The sequence below is a fragment of the Pelodiscus sinensis genome, chromosome 3 (genome assembly GCF_052426305.1).
Source record: "Pelodiscus sinensis isolate ZL-2025 chromosome 3, ASM5242630v1, whole genome shotgun sequence".
NCBI classification, from domain to species: domain Eukaryota; kingdom Metazoa; phylum Chordata; order Testudines; family Trionychidae; genus Pelodiscus; species Pelodiscus sinensis.
In genome coordinates, this window is record NC_143054.1 from 49,548,596 (window position 1) to 49,567,499 (window position 18,904).

Here is an 18,904-nt window from a genome sequence, read left to right on the forward strand (position 1 = left end):
AATCCAACATATTTCATATAATAGTAGTAAAATCTCCCCAAATTCAAAACTTAATAAATCATTGTTCAACAAATCGTGTAGCTAAGTAAATATACATACTGACCTGCAATGGAAAGTTCTCCCTGGTCCATCAAGACATATGCCTCCATTAAAGCAAAGAGTTGAGTTCAGTGTAGGTTCATCGCAAACGTCAATATCTACTTCACAAAATTCACCAGTGTATCCACTCATGCAAATACACACAAATGCACTGACCAAATCTTGACAAGAACCTCCATTAATGCAGGGAGCAGAATTGCATTCCTAAAGGAGATACATGATAATACATTGATAATGGAATTTTAAAAACACACATGTATACCCGCAGAAATTAAAACAAGAAAGGGGTTTTTAATTAGCTGTTAATGGAAAGAAGAATTTGATTTTGGGCAATTTGACTTTTATAGGGATCATGTAACTCTGTGTTTTTGACACACAACTTTGAAAATACATGCAGTCCTATCAGTCAATATAGGAGAAATATGAGTAGATATTCATTTGTATAGGTTTTCTAGATAGTCAGAAGTATGTACTTCCTGCTTAGAATTCAGTTATAAAAATCTCAAAAATGCAGCTGCAGCACAGATTTTATAGTGCTTTCTCCCTCTTTTCTTAGGTTCTTATATTTGTAAAAGCACATAGGTTTCCCCAGACACTCATTGCCTGTGTCAAATCTGACCTAAACATTATCCTGTGCAGATATACTCTATTTTTCATTATTAAATACTGACTGAGAATAAGTGATAACTTCCAGAATTTCCATTAATTTTAAAACTTTTACAAATTCAATCCTGGAGTGATTTTTAAAAAGAGTTCACAGAAAAATTGTTCTGACAAAGCTGCTATAAAACGCATCAAAATCATATCATGCAAACCAGAGGTAAATTAATGTTTTGTCAAAATTATAGGAAAGTTGAATTAGTGTAATTGCCAATACAAAAGAGATTTTTGCTCTTGAGCTCAGAAACCCAATTTATGCCACATCCAAGACAGGCTTTTTTGTGTTTTTAAGTAGTCTAGTAATAGTAGGATTTTAAAAGTGAATTTATTTTCATATTAGTTTTAACTTCTTTAGAGGGGGAATACCTTAAGGATAACCAAGGGCACTTAGCACATTTCCTGCAGGTACTGTCATTACTTTTTCAGAATATAAATGTATATATCCACAGAGAGGGCTACAGAACATACATGTTTTTCTATCGACTCTCCAGATGGTATATTTAGAATGATGTATTAGGAAACATTACATAAACTAATGGAATTATATATCCCAAAGGAATATGGGAAAGGTTGTAGACTACCAAAATTATGCATACAGTTTAGATAGACAACTTTAAAAGCACCTCAATCTGCTATTTAAACATTTTGTCCTTTTGATACTCTGTTTTCCCCATATCTCAGTAGTGATTTTTATTATTATTGCAGATTTGCTCATAATTCCTATAAAATTAATGATGAAAAAATTCTGCCCCAAATAATATTTTTAAAAGCATACAAAAATTCAACCTCTTACCTCAAAATTTTAAATGCAAGTAGAGATAAGCAAGCCTCAGACAGATGTACAGTGCTTAGACTGAATATACAGTTATAGTCATGTCAAATTTCAGTGTTAAAACCTCTTTGTTTCAGTAAGTATACTAAGAATGACCATAAAGGTGTACAGTAAAATGGGAGATTTCTTCAGAACTGGGTTCAGGACAAGACTTCAGGACTTAGCTATACAGTGATAGAGTGACAGAAAGAATATTGGAGTGGACCGAATTTTATAGATAAAATTGAGAGAGTAAAAGGTCTATTATCCAGTACTCAGTTAACCAGAAAGTTCAGTTAACTGGTATTTCAGATATCTCCCAATACAAATCTTTAATTCCAGCACATTATGCAATTGCATATTCTGCACTCTACTTTTCAGCAAAACAGGCGGAAGACAAGGAAACCAGCTGAAATGAGGGATATATTAAAAAAATCAGTTCCTAGATTGTGTCATAATATCATTACAGTTTCAGCTCAATCTTCTACACATTCTACATCTACAATGATAATTGATGTTGATAATGACCATCCTGAGGCAAGATCTTTAAGTGCCTTCTGAATTATCAAAGAATAAATTACATTCTGTATAGTTTTAGTGTCAAATGTATTTTTAGTGATCTGGGTATATGCCTTGTGCTGCCCATAGTTATCTGTAGTGTCATAAAATAGCCTACGGTATAGAAATCTTTATCTGTATACACCTAAGGACTTCAAGAAACCAGCCACAGTGCAATGTAATATTACTCTTGGCTTCCTGAGTAACTGTATACTATTTAATGCTTTATTAATTGTATTGTATTTAATTTTTGATAATAGATATATCATTGATAAATTATAACTCAGTTAATCAGAATATTTGGTTAACTGGCATCTCCCATTCTCACAATATGCCAGACAACAGAGCTTCTACTGGCACACAATTGTTCTCCAGAACATATAAATCCCTGAGGGTATGTCTACACTACCACCCTAGTTCGAACCAGGGTAGTTAATGTAGTCAATCGAAGGTGCAAATGAAGCCCGGGATTTAAATATCCCGGGCTTCATTTGCATCTTGCCAGGCACCGCCATTTTTAAATCCCCGGTAGTTCGGACTCCGTGCCCACGGCTACACGTGGCACGGAGTAGGTAGTTCGAATTAGGCTTTCGAAAGATCCTGGCAAGATGCAAATGAAGCCCGGGATATTTAAATCCCGGGCTTCATTTGCAACTTTGATTTATTACATTAACCACCCTACTTCGAACTAGGGTGGTAGTGTAGACATACCCTAACTGAGGGTATGTCTACACTTGCACCCTATTTTGAAATAGCACTATTTTGAAATAAAATGCGCTGTGCAGATGCATGATTTCAAGGGAAAACCCTTCTCTCGAAATAATCCTTATTCCTCATAAAATGAGGTTTAACGATTTTTTCAAGAGAAAGATTTTATCTCGAAATAATGCATCTATACAGCGCATTTTATTTCGAAATAGCGCTATTTCAAAATAGAGCCATAACGTGAATATGCAAATGAAGCACGGGATGTTTAAATCCCAGCATCATTTCCAATTTTGAATGTCTTCATTTCCATCTCTATTTTGAAATAGGGTGCAAGTGTAGACCTACTCTAGGTGGGCTGTCATAATTCCCATGGAAATTAGAACTTATAGTCAATCAAAGAGAACAAGAAAGTTGGATGATTAGCTGCAAATACCTAGCACCAAACCCTGTGAGTCTAGGGCTATGACTCTAACACATTTCTAGGGAAAACTTTGGTGTGAAAAAAAACATACCCCAACCGACAAAAGTTTCACCAACAAAAGCATAAGCATAGAGAAGAATGCTATGTTGGTGGGAGAGCATCTCATTGACATGGCTACCATCGCTCATTGGGGTCTCTCTTCTGCCAACATACAGCGGCTACACAGGAAATCTTCCAGTGTAATACAGACATAGCCATAGTCTCACAAGCAATAACAATTAAGTTAATATAACCACTTGTGAATTCATTACCATTACTGAAACTGGTAAGACTACTTGTGTGAGTATAGCAAACAGAAATAGAATCTCTAACATGTTCAGTACTTTGTGTGCCTACAAATGGAAGAAACACTGTTTAGAAACATTGACTCATAACATCCATAGTGCTTGATTCAATTTTACTTGTCTAAAGACAAATTAGTGGCTAAACACAACATAGAATGGTTGCCATTGAAGTCCATATTTAATAACAATGGAACATGGGACTGTTCTACTATGTTGTGCACCTTTTGATGTCACTTACAGAGTACATTAATGCAGACCATTTGTGGGAGAAGGGACTCTCCTGCACAGGTGCTTAAGAAATAGGTGTAAGTCCTAAGAAAATATGTGCTCCTTTGTTCCTTATTAATAGCCAAGTGCACACATGCCTTTCTCTTTTTAAATGTGGATACAATCTATTTTGTTAGGGGGGAGGTTGCTCTCACATCCAGCAGTGCAATTTTACAAAGCCCTTTAAAGAGTTCTGTCTAACCTGTGTAAAAAGTTGCTTTTAAAACTTACATTGAATTTGGATTTTACTGGGACTCTACATTCACACTCTGATTTAAAACTCAGTTGGGATAAAAGCAATTATGATGCAGGGATCAAGAGGGAAGCAGACATAACAGTTACACAGGAGTAATTTTTGGTGCCAAAGTCTCAGATAGCATGCAGGCCTCCCTCTCTTGCGAATTGAATCTTCCTTATTTCCATTCTCCAAGAATCCAGAAAAAAAGGAGCTGCCTCCATTTCTAGCTGCTAGAGAAGAACTATCATTGTTCTCTAGGAGTGCACAGAACCATCTATGACTGCTGACACAACTCTTATATGGTGGATATATTAAAGAGAAGATTGCCATCCTATCTCCAGCACTCACAAAATGGATGTGAAGGACAAAGGGAAATAAAATCTTAAAAATTTGGAATTACGTGAGGGAGTCTGTGCATACAAAATTCAGATCATCAGAGAGCAATATGAGCAATAATTTGAAATTATGTGGGGAAGTAAGTGCATGAAAGAATCAGATTACTCAAAGAAATATCTGCAACAATTTGGAGTTATGGGAGGCAGTCAGTGCATGAAAGAATCAGATCATCAGACAGAAATATCAGTAAGGGCAGTAGTGGTGGTGAAAACTTGGAAGGAAGGAGGTTACTACAGAGAAAGTTAGGAAAAGCCTTTGAACTGCCTCTGAGGAGCTCCTGTCACTGGTATTAGCAGAGATAATGGCTCTTCCAAGTCCTTCTTCTTAACCTAGTATTAGCAGGAGATATCTCAGAGTCTTTCATCTGTTGTGCTTGACAGAAGTAGCAGAAGTGGAGCAGACAGAAGGTAGAAAAATTATTGTTGCTGCCCCCCCACCCCCTCGTGCCACACACACACACCATACTGATGACGTTTTTACAGCATTGAAAACCCTATTCATTGATTTACAGAATATGTAAGATGGGATTTTCAAAAGTAAGGTGAAAAGGTCTCATTAAAATGCTTAAAATCTATTTCTAGCTGTCATGTATCTAGAAAAGGTAGGAAATATGGGCTGAGAAAGGATATAGGTTACAGCAGTGAAGTCATGGGGTTCCTGACTTTAGACATGAACACATCTTGATCACTCAATTTAAAGAGGTTTTAAAACCTTTTTTGTAGTAATTATAAAAGTTAATGTCAGAAAGAGCAGCTCTTTGGAGAATTATGCCTATTTTTAGCAGTGATAAAACCTTAGTATTGAATAAATAGACTCATTAGATAGTATTGAGAAAAATAACCAAAATACAAGTCGGTATCTAAGTTACAAATGTACCAGCAAATACAAATGAGTTTGGCAAAGAAAACAGAAATCAATATTTTTCTCTAGCAAATGTGCTATTTGAAAGATGACAGAATGTACTGGCAGTATGAAAAAATCTCAAGCTTGGTTTTATAATATTGGAAGTGACAAGATATGTATAAAAGTCTCAACAGAAGGTGGAGAAATCAGCATGAATTTACTAAAACCAGCATCAGTTACTATGTCCAGCAGCCCCTGAAAAGAATCCCTGAAACTCCTGTCTGCAGAGTCATGTACTGAAAGATTAATGTTAGAGCACAGTGCTAGTGTCTCATTACATTAAAGCATTTATTCCTAATAAGATCTCGCACAACCCTTGCTAATGCCTGGTGGCAGTGAAAATAGAAACGTTCAGTGCTTGTTGGGGTCCACAGCTAAAGGATTTGAAACAGACAGATTGATTTAGGTCTAAAACTACTAGACACTCTACTCCTGGAAGACTGGAAGCACTGAAGATGAGGAGAGCTTATTTCTCTCTCATTTAGCTTGATTCTTCAGGACTTTGCTGGAACTGTGGCTCCTTTTCCTTTACCATGCTTTTTTTTTCTCTTTTTCCTTTCAAAGTAATGCTTTCACTTTTAGTTCCTTTGAGAATGAGGAAAATCATTTTGCTTGATTTGGCCTCCTCAGATGACTTTAAGCATAAGAGTGAAAGGAAGCATAAAAGTTTCTTTTCACTGAAGCATGAACGGTAGTTTCTGGTTCCAAGTGTCAGCTTTTCTTATTTTAAAATCATTATAGACCATTGTGCTGTTGCTTGGCCCAAATGTTTAGTCACTAACATATATTCAAGGGCAATATGGGTTATTTCCTTTAGGAGGAGAAATTGAAGAGACAAGTCAGGTATGTTTTGGTATGATCCTGTTAATTTACCAAGAATGTGCACTGAGTCCAGGTTCCTTAAGTACAATAGAAGCAAACAATAGGAATTAGTTTCTTTTTCAGAAATTCAAGTCTGCACTCTAGGGGTACATCTACACTGCACAGTTATTTCGGAATGAGCTATTCCAGAAGAGATTTTCCGGAATAGCTTATTTCGAAATAGCACATTTACACTGCAAGGAAGCCTCAAAATTAATCTGAGGCAGGCTTCCCTAATGTAGATGTGCTATCTCAATTTAGAGCCCCAGGAGAGACAACTTAGAATGACCCTGGTAAGGGGCTATTTTGAAATAGCAGAGGTGGAGTGTCTGCACACGCCTTATTTCGAAACAGCTATTTCAGAATAGGCATTATTATTCATCAAATGAGGTTTACAGAAGTTGGAATAAGCTGTCTGTTATTTCAAAATTATTTCAAAATAACAGAATTGCTGTGTAGAAGCTCGCATAATTGTTCAGAATAATAGCCATTATTTTGAAATAACTTTTCTGTATAGACACACCCTTCGTGGACTCTGAACAATAAAAACATCATATCTTGGCTTCCTTAGGGCTTCAGTCACACCGCTTATCCAACTGTGTGCTCCATTTGTCATTTTTCCTGGCTCTTGTCACACACATGATACACACAGCAAAAACCAAATCAATGGCCCATTGCTGGCATTTTTTGCAGTCAGTCTCCAGGAAAACCCCTCAGACTACATGGATCAGCTTCTACTCAGGAGTCGCATGATGGTCCATGTTTTAGGCAATACCCTCAGTTATTTCAGTGATCATTAAACAGAAGCACAGTTGATTGCTTCCTGTGATGGTGTGGACTAAGTCCTGCTGCAAGCCTTATGGATGTGTGACATCCCACCTGAGAAAAAGGCAATAAAGAGGTCCTCCAAGCAAAGGAAACAGCCAATAAAGGGCCAGAAAGACCTTATAAAAAGAACTGCAGATCAGAACAATAGTTTATCTTTGTAGCTCAAGGTGTACAGATTGGACAACTGACTGGCTGAGAGAGTAGCAGTACTATGGACTGTTCACTGTGGAGAGCTTAGTGCAGACTGGACTCTGTTGGGACTCTGAGATAAAACCCTGGGGTAAGCGTAAAGACATGGTCTCTAAGAAGGAAGTCCTGGGGATGCCACTCTAGTCCAGAGTGAGACCAGACTGAGGCTATGTCTATACTATCGGGTTATTTTGAAATAAGTTATTTTGAAATAATAATTCCTGAAATAAATATTTTGAAATAAGCTCATTCCTCTTCACTAGCAGGAGTTATTGCAAAATAACAAGCCCATTATTTCGAAATAACTTTCCAGTGTAAGCATATCCTGAGGAACACTCCAGAGTACACAGAGAGGGGTTACTGTTAGATGTGAACCCTGGAAGGGGTTTTGTTTGCTTTGCCACACAGATTGTGTGTGTGTCAGTCAAAAGGCTGGTCACAGAAGATCCTCCCTAACAGAGTTCAAGCACATGCTCTGGGTGAGGTAGGTGCTTGCGAAAGGTGAGTGTGACCCAGCTACACTTCATCACTGAGCCTCAATGAAGGATGCATCAACTTTTACCAAATGAAAGTTTTCTGAATTGACTCAAGAGAAGTCTGGGTTTACACATTTTAAACAGGCAGTTGGATCCCACCCATATGCATACTGGTCCCCAGTCCTAGTGAGCAAGGGAAATCAGGGATGCTACATAGACACACATCTTCACACAGTAGGGATACTGAGGATGACTGTGCCAAAGAGTACCTTCAAATTCTGTACAGTTGTTGGAAAAGCATCTGAGGGAATGTCAACATAAACCTACGGGAGACTTTTGCTTCTCTGTACCAGAAGGTCATTTCTGAGACAATTCAGATTAAAAGACAATGCATTTATCTTCCTCAAGGGATTTTTGCCAGCTATGAAAGGAAATTATTGTACAATATTAATTTATTGACAAAATATTTAATCTTTTACTTCCTACTTTTTATATGACTTAAAATTTAAGGAATAATAATCATTTTCTATGTTTACTTATAAAAATGTTCGAGTGAATGAATGGATGATTGATTTACAAGATGCTGTATCTAAAGTCAAAATTTAGAATATGGCAAATTTGTTTATTACAATTGTCTTTTTAAAAACTATGCAGACATCTCTCATTAAGTTACTACAATATTGAAATATTCCTTTACAACTATGCAAAGGTTCTACGGAATGTAGTAATAGTATATACTTACTTTCCAATGTTTTGTTTGTATATTTTTCTCTCTCTTCTATATATTTTCTACCACAAAGAATGATGTGTCTATCTATAAAAAGGGAAATAAGAACATCCCAAGAAACTACAGACTAGTCAGTTTAACTTCTGTGCCAGAAAAGATAAAGGAGCAAGTAATTAAGGAATTCATCTGCAAACACCTGGAAAATAATCAGAGGGGTAGCCGTGTTAGTCTGAATCTGCATCTGACGAAGTGGGTCTTTGCCCACGAAAGCTTATGCTCCTACACTTCAGTTAGTCTATCAGGTGCCACAGGACTCCTCGTTGCTTCTGGGAAATAATGCATCTGATGAAGGGGGTCTTTGCCCATGAAAGCTTATGCTCCAATACATCTGTTAGTCTATAAGGTTCCACAGGACTCCTTGTCACTTTTGCAAATTCAAACTAATATGGCTACCCCTCTGAAGGTGATAGGTAACAGCCAGCATGGACGTGTAAAAAACAAATCATGTAAAACCAATCTGATAGCTTTCTTTGATAGGATAATGATTCTTGTAGATAAGGGAGAAGTGGTGGACGTGGTATACCTAGACTTTAGTAAAGCATTTAATATGGTCTTGCATGATCTTCTTATCAATAAACTGGGCAAATACGACTAAGATGGGGCTACTGTTAGGTGGGTGCAAAACTGGCTGGGTATTCACTCTCAGGGTATGTCTACACTGCCACCCTCGTTCGAACTAGGTGGCTAATGTAGGCATTCGAAGTTACAAATGAAGCCCGGGACATACCCTCAGAGAGTAGTTATTAACAGTTCACAATCCTGCTGGAAAATCATAACAAGTGGGATTGTGCAGGGGTCAGTTTTGGGACCATTTCTGTTCAATATCTTCATCAACAATTTTGATATTGGCATAAAGTTTGCAGATGATAACTCGCAGGGAGGGGTTGCAAATGCTTTGGAGGATAGTGTGATAATTCAAAATGATCTGGAAAAAAACTGAAGAAATGGTCTGAGGTACATAGGATGAAGTTTAATAAGGACAAATGCAAAGTACTCAACATAGAAAGGAACAATCAGTCTCACACATACAAAATGGGAAGTGCCTGTCTAGAAAGGAGTACTGCAGAAACGGATCTAGGAATCATACTGGTCCACAAGCTAAAATAGTGTGATGTTGCTACTGCAAAAAAGCAAACATGATTCTAGGATGAATTAACAGGAGTGTTGTGAGCAAGACATGAGAAGTCTTGCATCTACTGTGCGCTGATTAGGCCTCAGTTGAAGTATTGTGTCCAGTTCTGGACACCACATTTCAAGAAAGATGTGGAGAAATTGGAGAAGGTCTAGAGAAGAGCAACAAGAATGATTAAAGGTCTAAGAACATGACCTATGAGGGAAAACTGAAAGAATTGGGCTTGTTTAGTTTGGAAAGGAGAAGACTGAGAAGGGGCATGATAGCGGTTTTCAGGTATCTAAAAGGGTGTCACAAGGAGGAGGGAGAAAAATTGTTCTCCTTGGTCTCTGAGGATAGGACAAGAAGCAATGGGCTTAAACTGCAGCAAGGGAGGTTTAAGTTGGACATTAGGAAAAACTTCCTAACTGTCAGGGTGGTTAAACACTGGAATAAGTTGCCTAGGAAGGTTGTGGAATCTCCATTTCTGGAGATATTTAAGAGCAGGTTAGACAGACATCTATCAAGGATGGTCTAGATGGTATTGGGTCCTGCCATGAGACAGGGGATGGGACTTGATGACCTCTCGAGGTTCCTTCCAGGTCCATAAAACACTTCCTTCTAGTGTTCTATGAGTCTATGATTCTATGTCTAATTATGGAAATTTCTTTCCTATTTTCACTTCTTTAGAAGACAAAGTGAAACAGCTTGGGATGAAATTTTTAATACATAGTGTCTTCTTAAGTTGATTATTTTTAGAACGTTTCAGCTAAAATACCAAAGTTTCTGCAATGTTCTCCCTATGTTTTTTTCTCTTCGCAACTGTTTTTGTGTTATAGTATAACTGACTTTGAGCAGGGATTTAAAATTTCTTGGAAGGGGATCACCTTCAAAATCTTTTCAAACTTTGGCCCTGTTTAAAGCCTCTGAAATTATAGTTTGCATTTGTTCAGCAGACTTGTTACAGGTTAGCTGATATTTATCCAAAGAGTCTAGCTACACTAAGAATGCTTTATCCCAGTACAACTCCCATGTGTTGATCAGACAGTGCATTCACCAGCCTCCACAGAGTAACTGAGCATGCGCCAATCCAGGATGTGAGGGACTGCGTAGGACATTTCCTGCACATACTGCTCCAAACTGCTAGGGGCTACTATGACATCAGACACAGGAACCAAAAACAGAGACACTGTATTTTCCCGTGTTCTCTATTCTCTTTTTTTTTTTAGTACTCTTGCAGCAGGTCCAGGAAGAAGAAATCAATCTAATTAAAATGCAGATAAATGGGGTAGGAGTGGGTAGAGCAGAGAGGGGAAAGAGATGCATGATGACAAGTTGAATGATACAAGCCTTGAAGGAAGAGGGTAAGAACAGATGAGGGCAGAAGATGGAGAACAGAACAGGAAAAAGTGGAAGGGGAGAGGATTTTGGTGATAGAAAAGGGGACGGTAAGGAAAGAGGTGGGGAAAGGGAAGGCAGAATCTGGGGGGCACAGTAGCAGGGAAAGATGGGAAGAGGAGATGGGGAGAGCCTAAAGATATGCAAGAGCAGAACAATTTATAATAAATAGATCACAATTTTCCTTGGATCCAGTAATTTAACCTATTATTCCTGAGTGTCATCTTTGGATGCAGTGAAGCAGATATCGGGGGGGGGGGAGGGGGGGAGGGATGGTACAGTGGCAATTTGCAGATGACAGTAAGTTTTGGAGAGGTTTCAAGCACTTTGGCAGACAAGATTATAATTAAAAATGACCTAGACAAATTAGAGAATTGGTCTGAAATTCAATAAAAACTCGTGTAATGTATTATTCTTAGGAAGCGCACAATTCCAAAATTTGGAATAACTGTCTGGTGATGCATTAGTGAAAAAAGATAATATAATTCCGGGGTTTATTAACACTGTATAAATATCATGGGAAGTAATTATAAACTAAATAAAGTAGAAAGAATTCAAAGGAGAGCTACAAAAATGATGAAAATGACAAAACCTATGAGGATAGATGAAAAACTGGGTATGTTTATTCTTGAGCAAAGATGGCTGAGGTGGGGCTTGAGATCAATCTTGAAATGCATTAAAACTGTTATATAGATGATGGAATTTTCTCTATAACCAATGACGGTAGAACAAAAAGTAATGGGCTTAATATGCATTGAGACATTTAGGTTAGATATTAGGAAAAACCCTTTCTAACTACAATAGAAGCTTTGTTATCTGATAGGTTGGGGGGATGAGAAGTAAAAAATTATAGTTATCTAAAAGCTATAATTATCATTGGAATACCAATTTTCAAAAGATCAAAATACAATAAAACTAATGAAGTATAAAATATTATACTGGTGCTCACCAACCCAGTAGTAGTATTTGACTGCAGAATGGTTAATTTCTTGAAGTACTTAGGTGTATACAGGTAAAAAAATCTGTGCAGTAGGTTACCTGACATGACATAACATGATGGGCAGCACATGGTGTACATGCTAATCACTAAAAATACATTTAATGTTAAAACTATACTGTATACATAATACAATCTTTCTTTGATTCTGAAGACATTTCAGGATCTTGCAATGCCTCAGGGTCATCATTATCAACATAAATTATCATTGGAGGTGTTGGAGATAGAGCTGAATCTATAATAACCCTATGACACACTGTGCAAGCTGCTAAATCCCTGCTATCAACTTTCTTAATTATCGTCCGCTTCTGTTGCTTAAAAGTAGAATGGAAAATGTGCAGTTGCATAAAGTTCTAGGTAGTATACTTGCCCCATTACTAGATTTAAGCTTTTTGTTGAGAGACAGGAAATGCTGGTTAATAGAGCTTTCCAACTGGTAAAGTGCCAGATAACACAGCTTTTATCGTATAAAAGCAGTTTTTCTCAAAGTGGTCCGTGGAAACTGCAAACTGGCCACTGCTGTTTTTTTATTTATGGGCCCTATAGCCACAGAGCTTCACAGTTCTCATTGACTCCAGTTTGCTGTTTGCAGCCAAGGGGAGATGTGGGAAGTGGCGTGGGCCTGGCTGCCATTTCTCACCGCTCCCTAGGCAACAAATGGCAAACTGAAGCTATGGGAGCCACAAGTCTTAGTGGCCATGGAGCTGGTAAATAAACAAACTATGGAGGATAGTTAGCAGGTTTCTCAAAGTAACCATGGACCACTTTGAGAAACATTGGTATAAGGATATATTTAGGCTCTGGAATAGGCTTTGAATGAAGGTTGTGGAATTTCGGTTATAGGAAGCTTTTAAGATCAGCTGGGATAAATACCTGTCAGGGATGATCTAGGTATATTTGGTCCTTCCTTAGGACAGGGATCTGGACTTGATCTCTCAAGATCCCTTCCAGATCTACATTTCTATGACCCTCTATTAACACATCTGCATAGAAGATAGCTTTCTACTGCTATGAGATATTCAACTACCTGAAATGATAGAAAACATGTTGCAGATCTAAAAATCTCCAACTTCCCAAAGACCCACATGATTCCACCTGCCCTTGCCCCCCACTCCACCATTTTTAAATTTAAATAGCAGGAGAAAAAAACTGTAAAAGAATTAGAAGATCAAAGTCAAGCACTAATTCAGTCACTTTGTTTATATTCATTATGGCACAGTCTTTAATTATGTCATCCCATACTATCATTTCCACAGAACCCCTACATGACTCATTTATTTATTTATTTATTTAAATCTTCTCAATTTAATGTGTAGCTCCAGGCATTATTTATCTAAGGACAGGAGCCAAATTTGTACTGAATATAAAATTACTAATTTCCTCTTGGTGTTCTTGCCACAGGGTTTCTCAAACTGTAAGGACAGGTGATACCTTACTTTTTAGCTGAGACGAAGAGATTAAGATCAAAACCATCAAAAGAGTCACAATTTTTGGATGATCAACTTGTAACACATAAGGGTCTGATTTATCACAATACTCAGCAATTCATAGTAGTTTACACAGTCAGACCAGAGTTCCCATAAACCTCAGTTGCAGTTGCTGTGGGTACACAGCACTTCTGCAATCAGAGCTCACAGGCACTCAAAAAAATGAGAAAAACACAGTTAATGACTAATGAAAATGTTACTTTAAGCACTTTACACCATCACTTAGGAACTCTGTGACAGCTTCAAGGAGAGAATTCAGCTCTCTAGATTGACATTCAACCACTGTCTTAGGCTATGGGGAAATATTTCAAAGTAAATTATTGCAAAATAATAACTCCCAAAATAACTGTTTTGAAATAAGCTATTCCTCTTCACAAGCAAAAGTTATTACTTTGAAATAACAAGCCTGTTATTTTGAAAGAACAGCTTGGTAGTGTGGATGCTTGCCTTATTATTTTGAAATAAGGGGCGTTATTTCAGAATTACTCCCCATAATAGAAATGCCCTTAAACATGAGACCCTTCTTTTGCTGCATGCAATCCTCTGTTTCACAACACTTCCCAACTTATGCAACAAACAAGGGAAAGGTGGCAAAGACAACAGACTGCATCACTATACAACACTGACTCATTCTCAGAACACCATTGGTTCTGTGCACAACATGTGTTGCAATGGAAAAAATTGCATATGATTACATAAATCAAGACTGTATCACAATGTATGCACAGAAGTAGCAGGAATTAAGGTTGCTCAAATCTTACCTTACCTTTTCCTAACTTTTGAGTGCTTAACTTTGTAACCATTATTTTTTTTAAGTAAAGCTTTTAGAAATATACATGATGAATTGTTCACTTTGTGTATAGTTCACAAAGTAATCTAATGGCTTGTCAAAGTACAAGTGGCTGAATGACAAAAATATATGACATTTCAAAAGGATAAAAATACATTTTCTGCCTAAGTGCTACCTGTAGGTGATAAACAGCATTTGAGTATAATTGTTCCTAAAAACAGTCTAAATTATTGAAGCACATATACCATATACACTAAAAAACCCTATGATGCTCCTGGAAATAGTTCAAATAAAAAATTCCATAGCCTAATTACTTACAAATTTAATGAATAAATGTTGTAAAGTGAATATTAAGACAAATTAAAAACCGTGGTAGGCTGTGGGTTACTGACACTTCTTAAAATTTCTATAAACATTAAAAAACTATAACTACTTAAATGATGAAAAACTTAAAAAACAACAAATAGTCTAGTAGCACCTTAAAGACTAACAAAACATATAGATGGTATCATGAAAACCCATGAATGTTCATACCACCATCTGCATGTTTTGTTAGTCTTTAAGCTGCTACTAGAATATTGTTTTTTAAGTTTTTCTTGTTACAGACTAACTCAGCTACTCCTCTGAAACTACTTAAATGATGGCGATTTTTCTTGGAAATAGTATATCTGTTGTAAAAAGCTAGCATTTGGACAGTGTTTCTGCCAAATAAGTCACTGGCTATAGATTGTTTTTGTTGTTTGTTTTTTTTTTGTAGGAATCTCAGCAAAAGTGAATTTGAGGAGGGATTTGATGGAAAAGCAGTTAATAGCCTTACAGATCAATGTAGACAGTGGAAGAAAACACCTAGATGTTTTGTGGAGAGGTGGACAGATGGCAGTCAACATGAGCATCATTGGTTTGTGAATAGAATGGACATGGAATTGGAAAAGATTGAACAAAGGGCAACAAAAATCAATAGAGGTATGCAATGGTTTCCATATGAGGAGAGATTAATAAGAGTGACTTTTCAGTCTGGATAAGACTAAGGGGGGGATATGATTGAAGTCTATGAAATAATGATTGGTGTAGAGAAAGTAGATAAGGAATTTCTATTTACTGCTCATAACACAAGAACCAAATGAAATTGATAGGCAGCACATTTAAAATAAAGGAAGTGTTTCTTCACAAAATGTACAGTCAATCTTTGGAACTTTCCCAGAGGATGTTGTGAAGGCCAAGACTATAATAGGATTCAAAAGAGAGAGAGAGAGAGAGAGAGAGAGAGAGAGAGAGATTGATAAATTCGGGATAGTGTCCCCAATCTTTGTTTTCCAGAACCTGGATCACTTGATTTACCTGCTCTGTTCATTTCCTTTAGGACACCTAGCACTGACCTCTATACAAAGTCAGGAAACTGGACTAGATGGACCTTTAGTCTGATCTAGTGTAGCCAATTATATTTTTTATGAGAAAGACAGGTATGTGAAGAGCATTAAAGCTTAATGGGGGAAAAAGGATAGACAATACAGGAACTCAAAGGCATTAGAATAGAAAAGAACAATGTTTGTTTTTCAATAGACTTGGTGTAAACAATGCAGATGTTGGGTACTGAGAGAGGAGGAGAATGGCTGGCACTGAGAACTGAAAGAGTTTAATCATATAAAGAGATAGAAGCAGTGATGTTTTATAATGTTATGGAAGAAGTAAAAATAACAATATTTGGACACCCAATTTATGGGATGAGGTGACTGGAAGGGTGGATTTGATTTGACTATATAAAAGAAAAGCTTCAGGGGGTAGCTGAGTTAGTCTGTACAGAAAAAACAACAACAAATAGTTGGTAGCACTTTAGACTAACAAAACATGTAGATGGTATTATGAGCTTTCGTGGGCACAGCCCATTTCTTCAGATGAATAACTCCAGTCATTTGAAGAAGTGGGCTGTACCCATAGAAGATCATGATACCATCTACATGTTTTGTTAGTCTGTAAAGTGCTACCAGACCATTTGTTGTTTTTTAAATATGAATAAAGACCTTTTAACTAATCAGTTGGCTAATCAGTGTGTACATAGGGTACTAAACATGTATATTTTGCTAAGTATAATTATTATATTTCCGTAACAGCTTTTTCATGTATGCTGAATTTAGTTTTCCAAAGTATCACATTTTACGGTATTATTTTATGGGCACCAAACAGTTTAACGCTTTAATAGAACTTTCTAAAGGTTGCATAAAGTAGCTATAGTTTGATGTATTAGTAAGAGCACATTGTATGTGTTTTTTAATGCCTTGGAAAATACTGTACCATGGTTTAATTTCTCACAAGTGCAATAATCGGACACAGAACTGACTGCTATTAAGAGACCAAAAGTCACAAGATTCCTTGCTAATATTTAAAAAAGCACTTAGTTTAAACTGTTTGGCCCAATAAATAATGAAGTTTTCAGTTCACAAGAGAATTTAAAGTGCACTCATGATTTTCAATAAATCTCTGTAGCACAGTTGTCTTATACCAATCCAAAATACATATTAAAAGCAAGTAGAAATATACTGTTTTTAAAACTGCATGTCCCTTATGCCAATTTATATCTTTTTAAACTGGAATTTATTTTACTTTTTACTTGGTCCTGTCAGATTTAATAGTCAGCAGTGAAACTAGAAACTGGTAACAGTTTAACGTAAACACTTTCACAAATTAATTTTGTGTGATTTTCAACTTTCCAAAATTTCATTTTCTTCAGGAATCCATAGATTTTTAAAAATATTTTGCTGAATAGACTGTGAAACAAATTTCTAGCTCAAAAATTTGTGATTTTTCCTCAATGTCACTCCATTCTAAAGGTATCCCAAAATTACCATGGTAGTCAGCTTGTCAAATTTGGAAAACACGGAAGGAAAGTTCAACATAAAAAGTCACGTACACACTTTTATTCTATAGTACAGACACTTTAATGGAGTGATTGGCTGGCTGATCCACTCAATTAATGTCCCATTAAATTAGGTACCTTATGTGACCATGTGACCATATATTTTATGGAAATAAATTTTTGAATATGAATATACATAACTCAAATATGTGTTATACAAAACAAGTCAAATTACCTATCATTCAAGAGCTTGTGTTCCCCAGAATGTTACTTATTAATCCAGAATTTCTAGTAAAAACCATTAGTGATACTTAATGGCTTGGTGCTCAAGACAATGATCTGTAAATGGCTTTGTTCTTCCTTTAAGCCCAAATTGGTGCTGGAATCTATATTGAAATTGGTATTTTTCCATGGGTATGGGGAGAATTAAACAAAGAATTCCAGCCCTGGGGAAATCCTATTTATGGGATAGGAGGCAAAGATTATCTTCAGCTGTCTTTTGAAATTGCCTCTTCATGCTAAGAAGATGTTAGACATAGGCAGAGAAAAGAGCATCTCTGATTTGAAGGATTTTACCTGAAATAAGTACTAGGTCAAGAAATATGAATGGTAACAATCTTTTTTAATGTATCAGGCTTAACTGGCATGTTCTGTTTATTTTTAATTAGTAACTTGCTTTGATTTGTCTATTTTCACTTGTAATTAATTAAACCCTACCTGTTATACTTAAAACAGTTTTATTTATTATCAATCCCAGTGTAAATAATTGCTACCTGAGGGCGGAGGGGAGCAACAGCAGAGCTGTTATTAGCATCTGTGTTACTCTGCTGGGGAACTGTGACACCAAATGTGTACCTTTGCCGGAAGGGAACAGAGCTTCCATCTCAGCAGGACAAAGTGATGGGGGTTCCCCAGAGGGCAAAGTGATGGGGGTGCCCCAGCAGATATGATCAGCACATTGGGGCTACGTCTACACTACACACTGTTGCACAAGAAGATATGCAAATGAGGTGCAGCGATGATTATTGCCACACCTCATTTGCATACCTAATGAGCCACCATTTTGCGCAAGAAGGAACTTTCTACTCTGCTCCTTCCTGCACAAAAACTCCCTTTCGCACAGGAGCTGTTCTGCTGCTTATTTTCAGCAGGAATGGCTCCTTCACAGGAGTTATTTTTTGCGAAAGAAGGAGCAGTGTAGATAGCTCCTTCTTGCGCAAAAGCTCCTTCTGAAAAATGGCAGCTCATTAGCTATGCAAATGAGGCACGGCAATATTCATTGCTGTACCTCATTTGCATATCTTCTTGCACAACCGTGAGCAGTGTAGAGGTAGCCTGGGTGACAGTCTTAAGGAGGCGTCTGTGACCTAACCAGTCACATCTTACATTTGATAAAATCATTCATTATAAACTTCTGAGGAAAAACAAACATTAAAACTTTGACAGTTGACCTTTCCCTCAGATATTACCAGAGCTCATCATTTTTATGAGATTTGAATAATTAAAATGATCTTTTTATGAACAACTCTGAAATCTGGTACATCCCTCCCTTATTTACAGCTCATACAGTGTAAAAGGAAGGCTCTATATTAGGTGAGGGGTTGGCTGAGACTAGTGGCCTGGTAACTCCTCCATTGCTTTCTATAGATCAACTGTTTCCCCTCTCCTTGTCTTTTAAAATGAGAACTACTGCCCTGCTGCCCCCAAAATCTTGAACCGTCAAA

The 18,904-nt window shown here is 37.0% G+C and overlaps 2 protein-coding genes across 2 annotated transcripts in view; both read right to left on the bottom strand.

Moving 5' to 3' along the window:
* LOC149524647 (protein eyes shut homolog) overlaps positions 1-297 on the bottom strand; it is a 364,551-nt gene extending 364,254 nt beyond the window's left edge. The window contains exon 1 of the mRNA XM_089776925.1: positions 104-297. Within this exon, the coding sequence (XP_089633051.1) occupies positions 104-231 (128 nt within the window). The 5' untranslated portion in view covers positions 232-297. The remainder of the gene's footprint in view (positions 1-103) is intronic.
* Positions 298-2,046: 1,749 nt separating this feature from the next.
* Positions 2,047-18,904, bottom strand: part of LOC112547815 (uncharacterized) — a 365,550-nt gene continuing 348,692 nt past the window's right edge. Inside the window, exons 18-19 of the mRNA XM_075923696.2 lie at positions 3,569-3,649; positions 2,047-2,127 (exon numbers count right to left, since the gene is read on the bottom strand). Of these exons, the coding sequence (XP_075779811.2) occupies positions 2,047-2,127; positions 3,569-3,649 (162 nt within the window). The remainder of the gene's footprint in view (positions 2,128-3,568; positions 3,650-18,904) is intronic.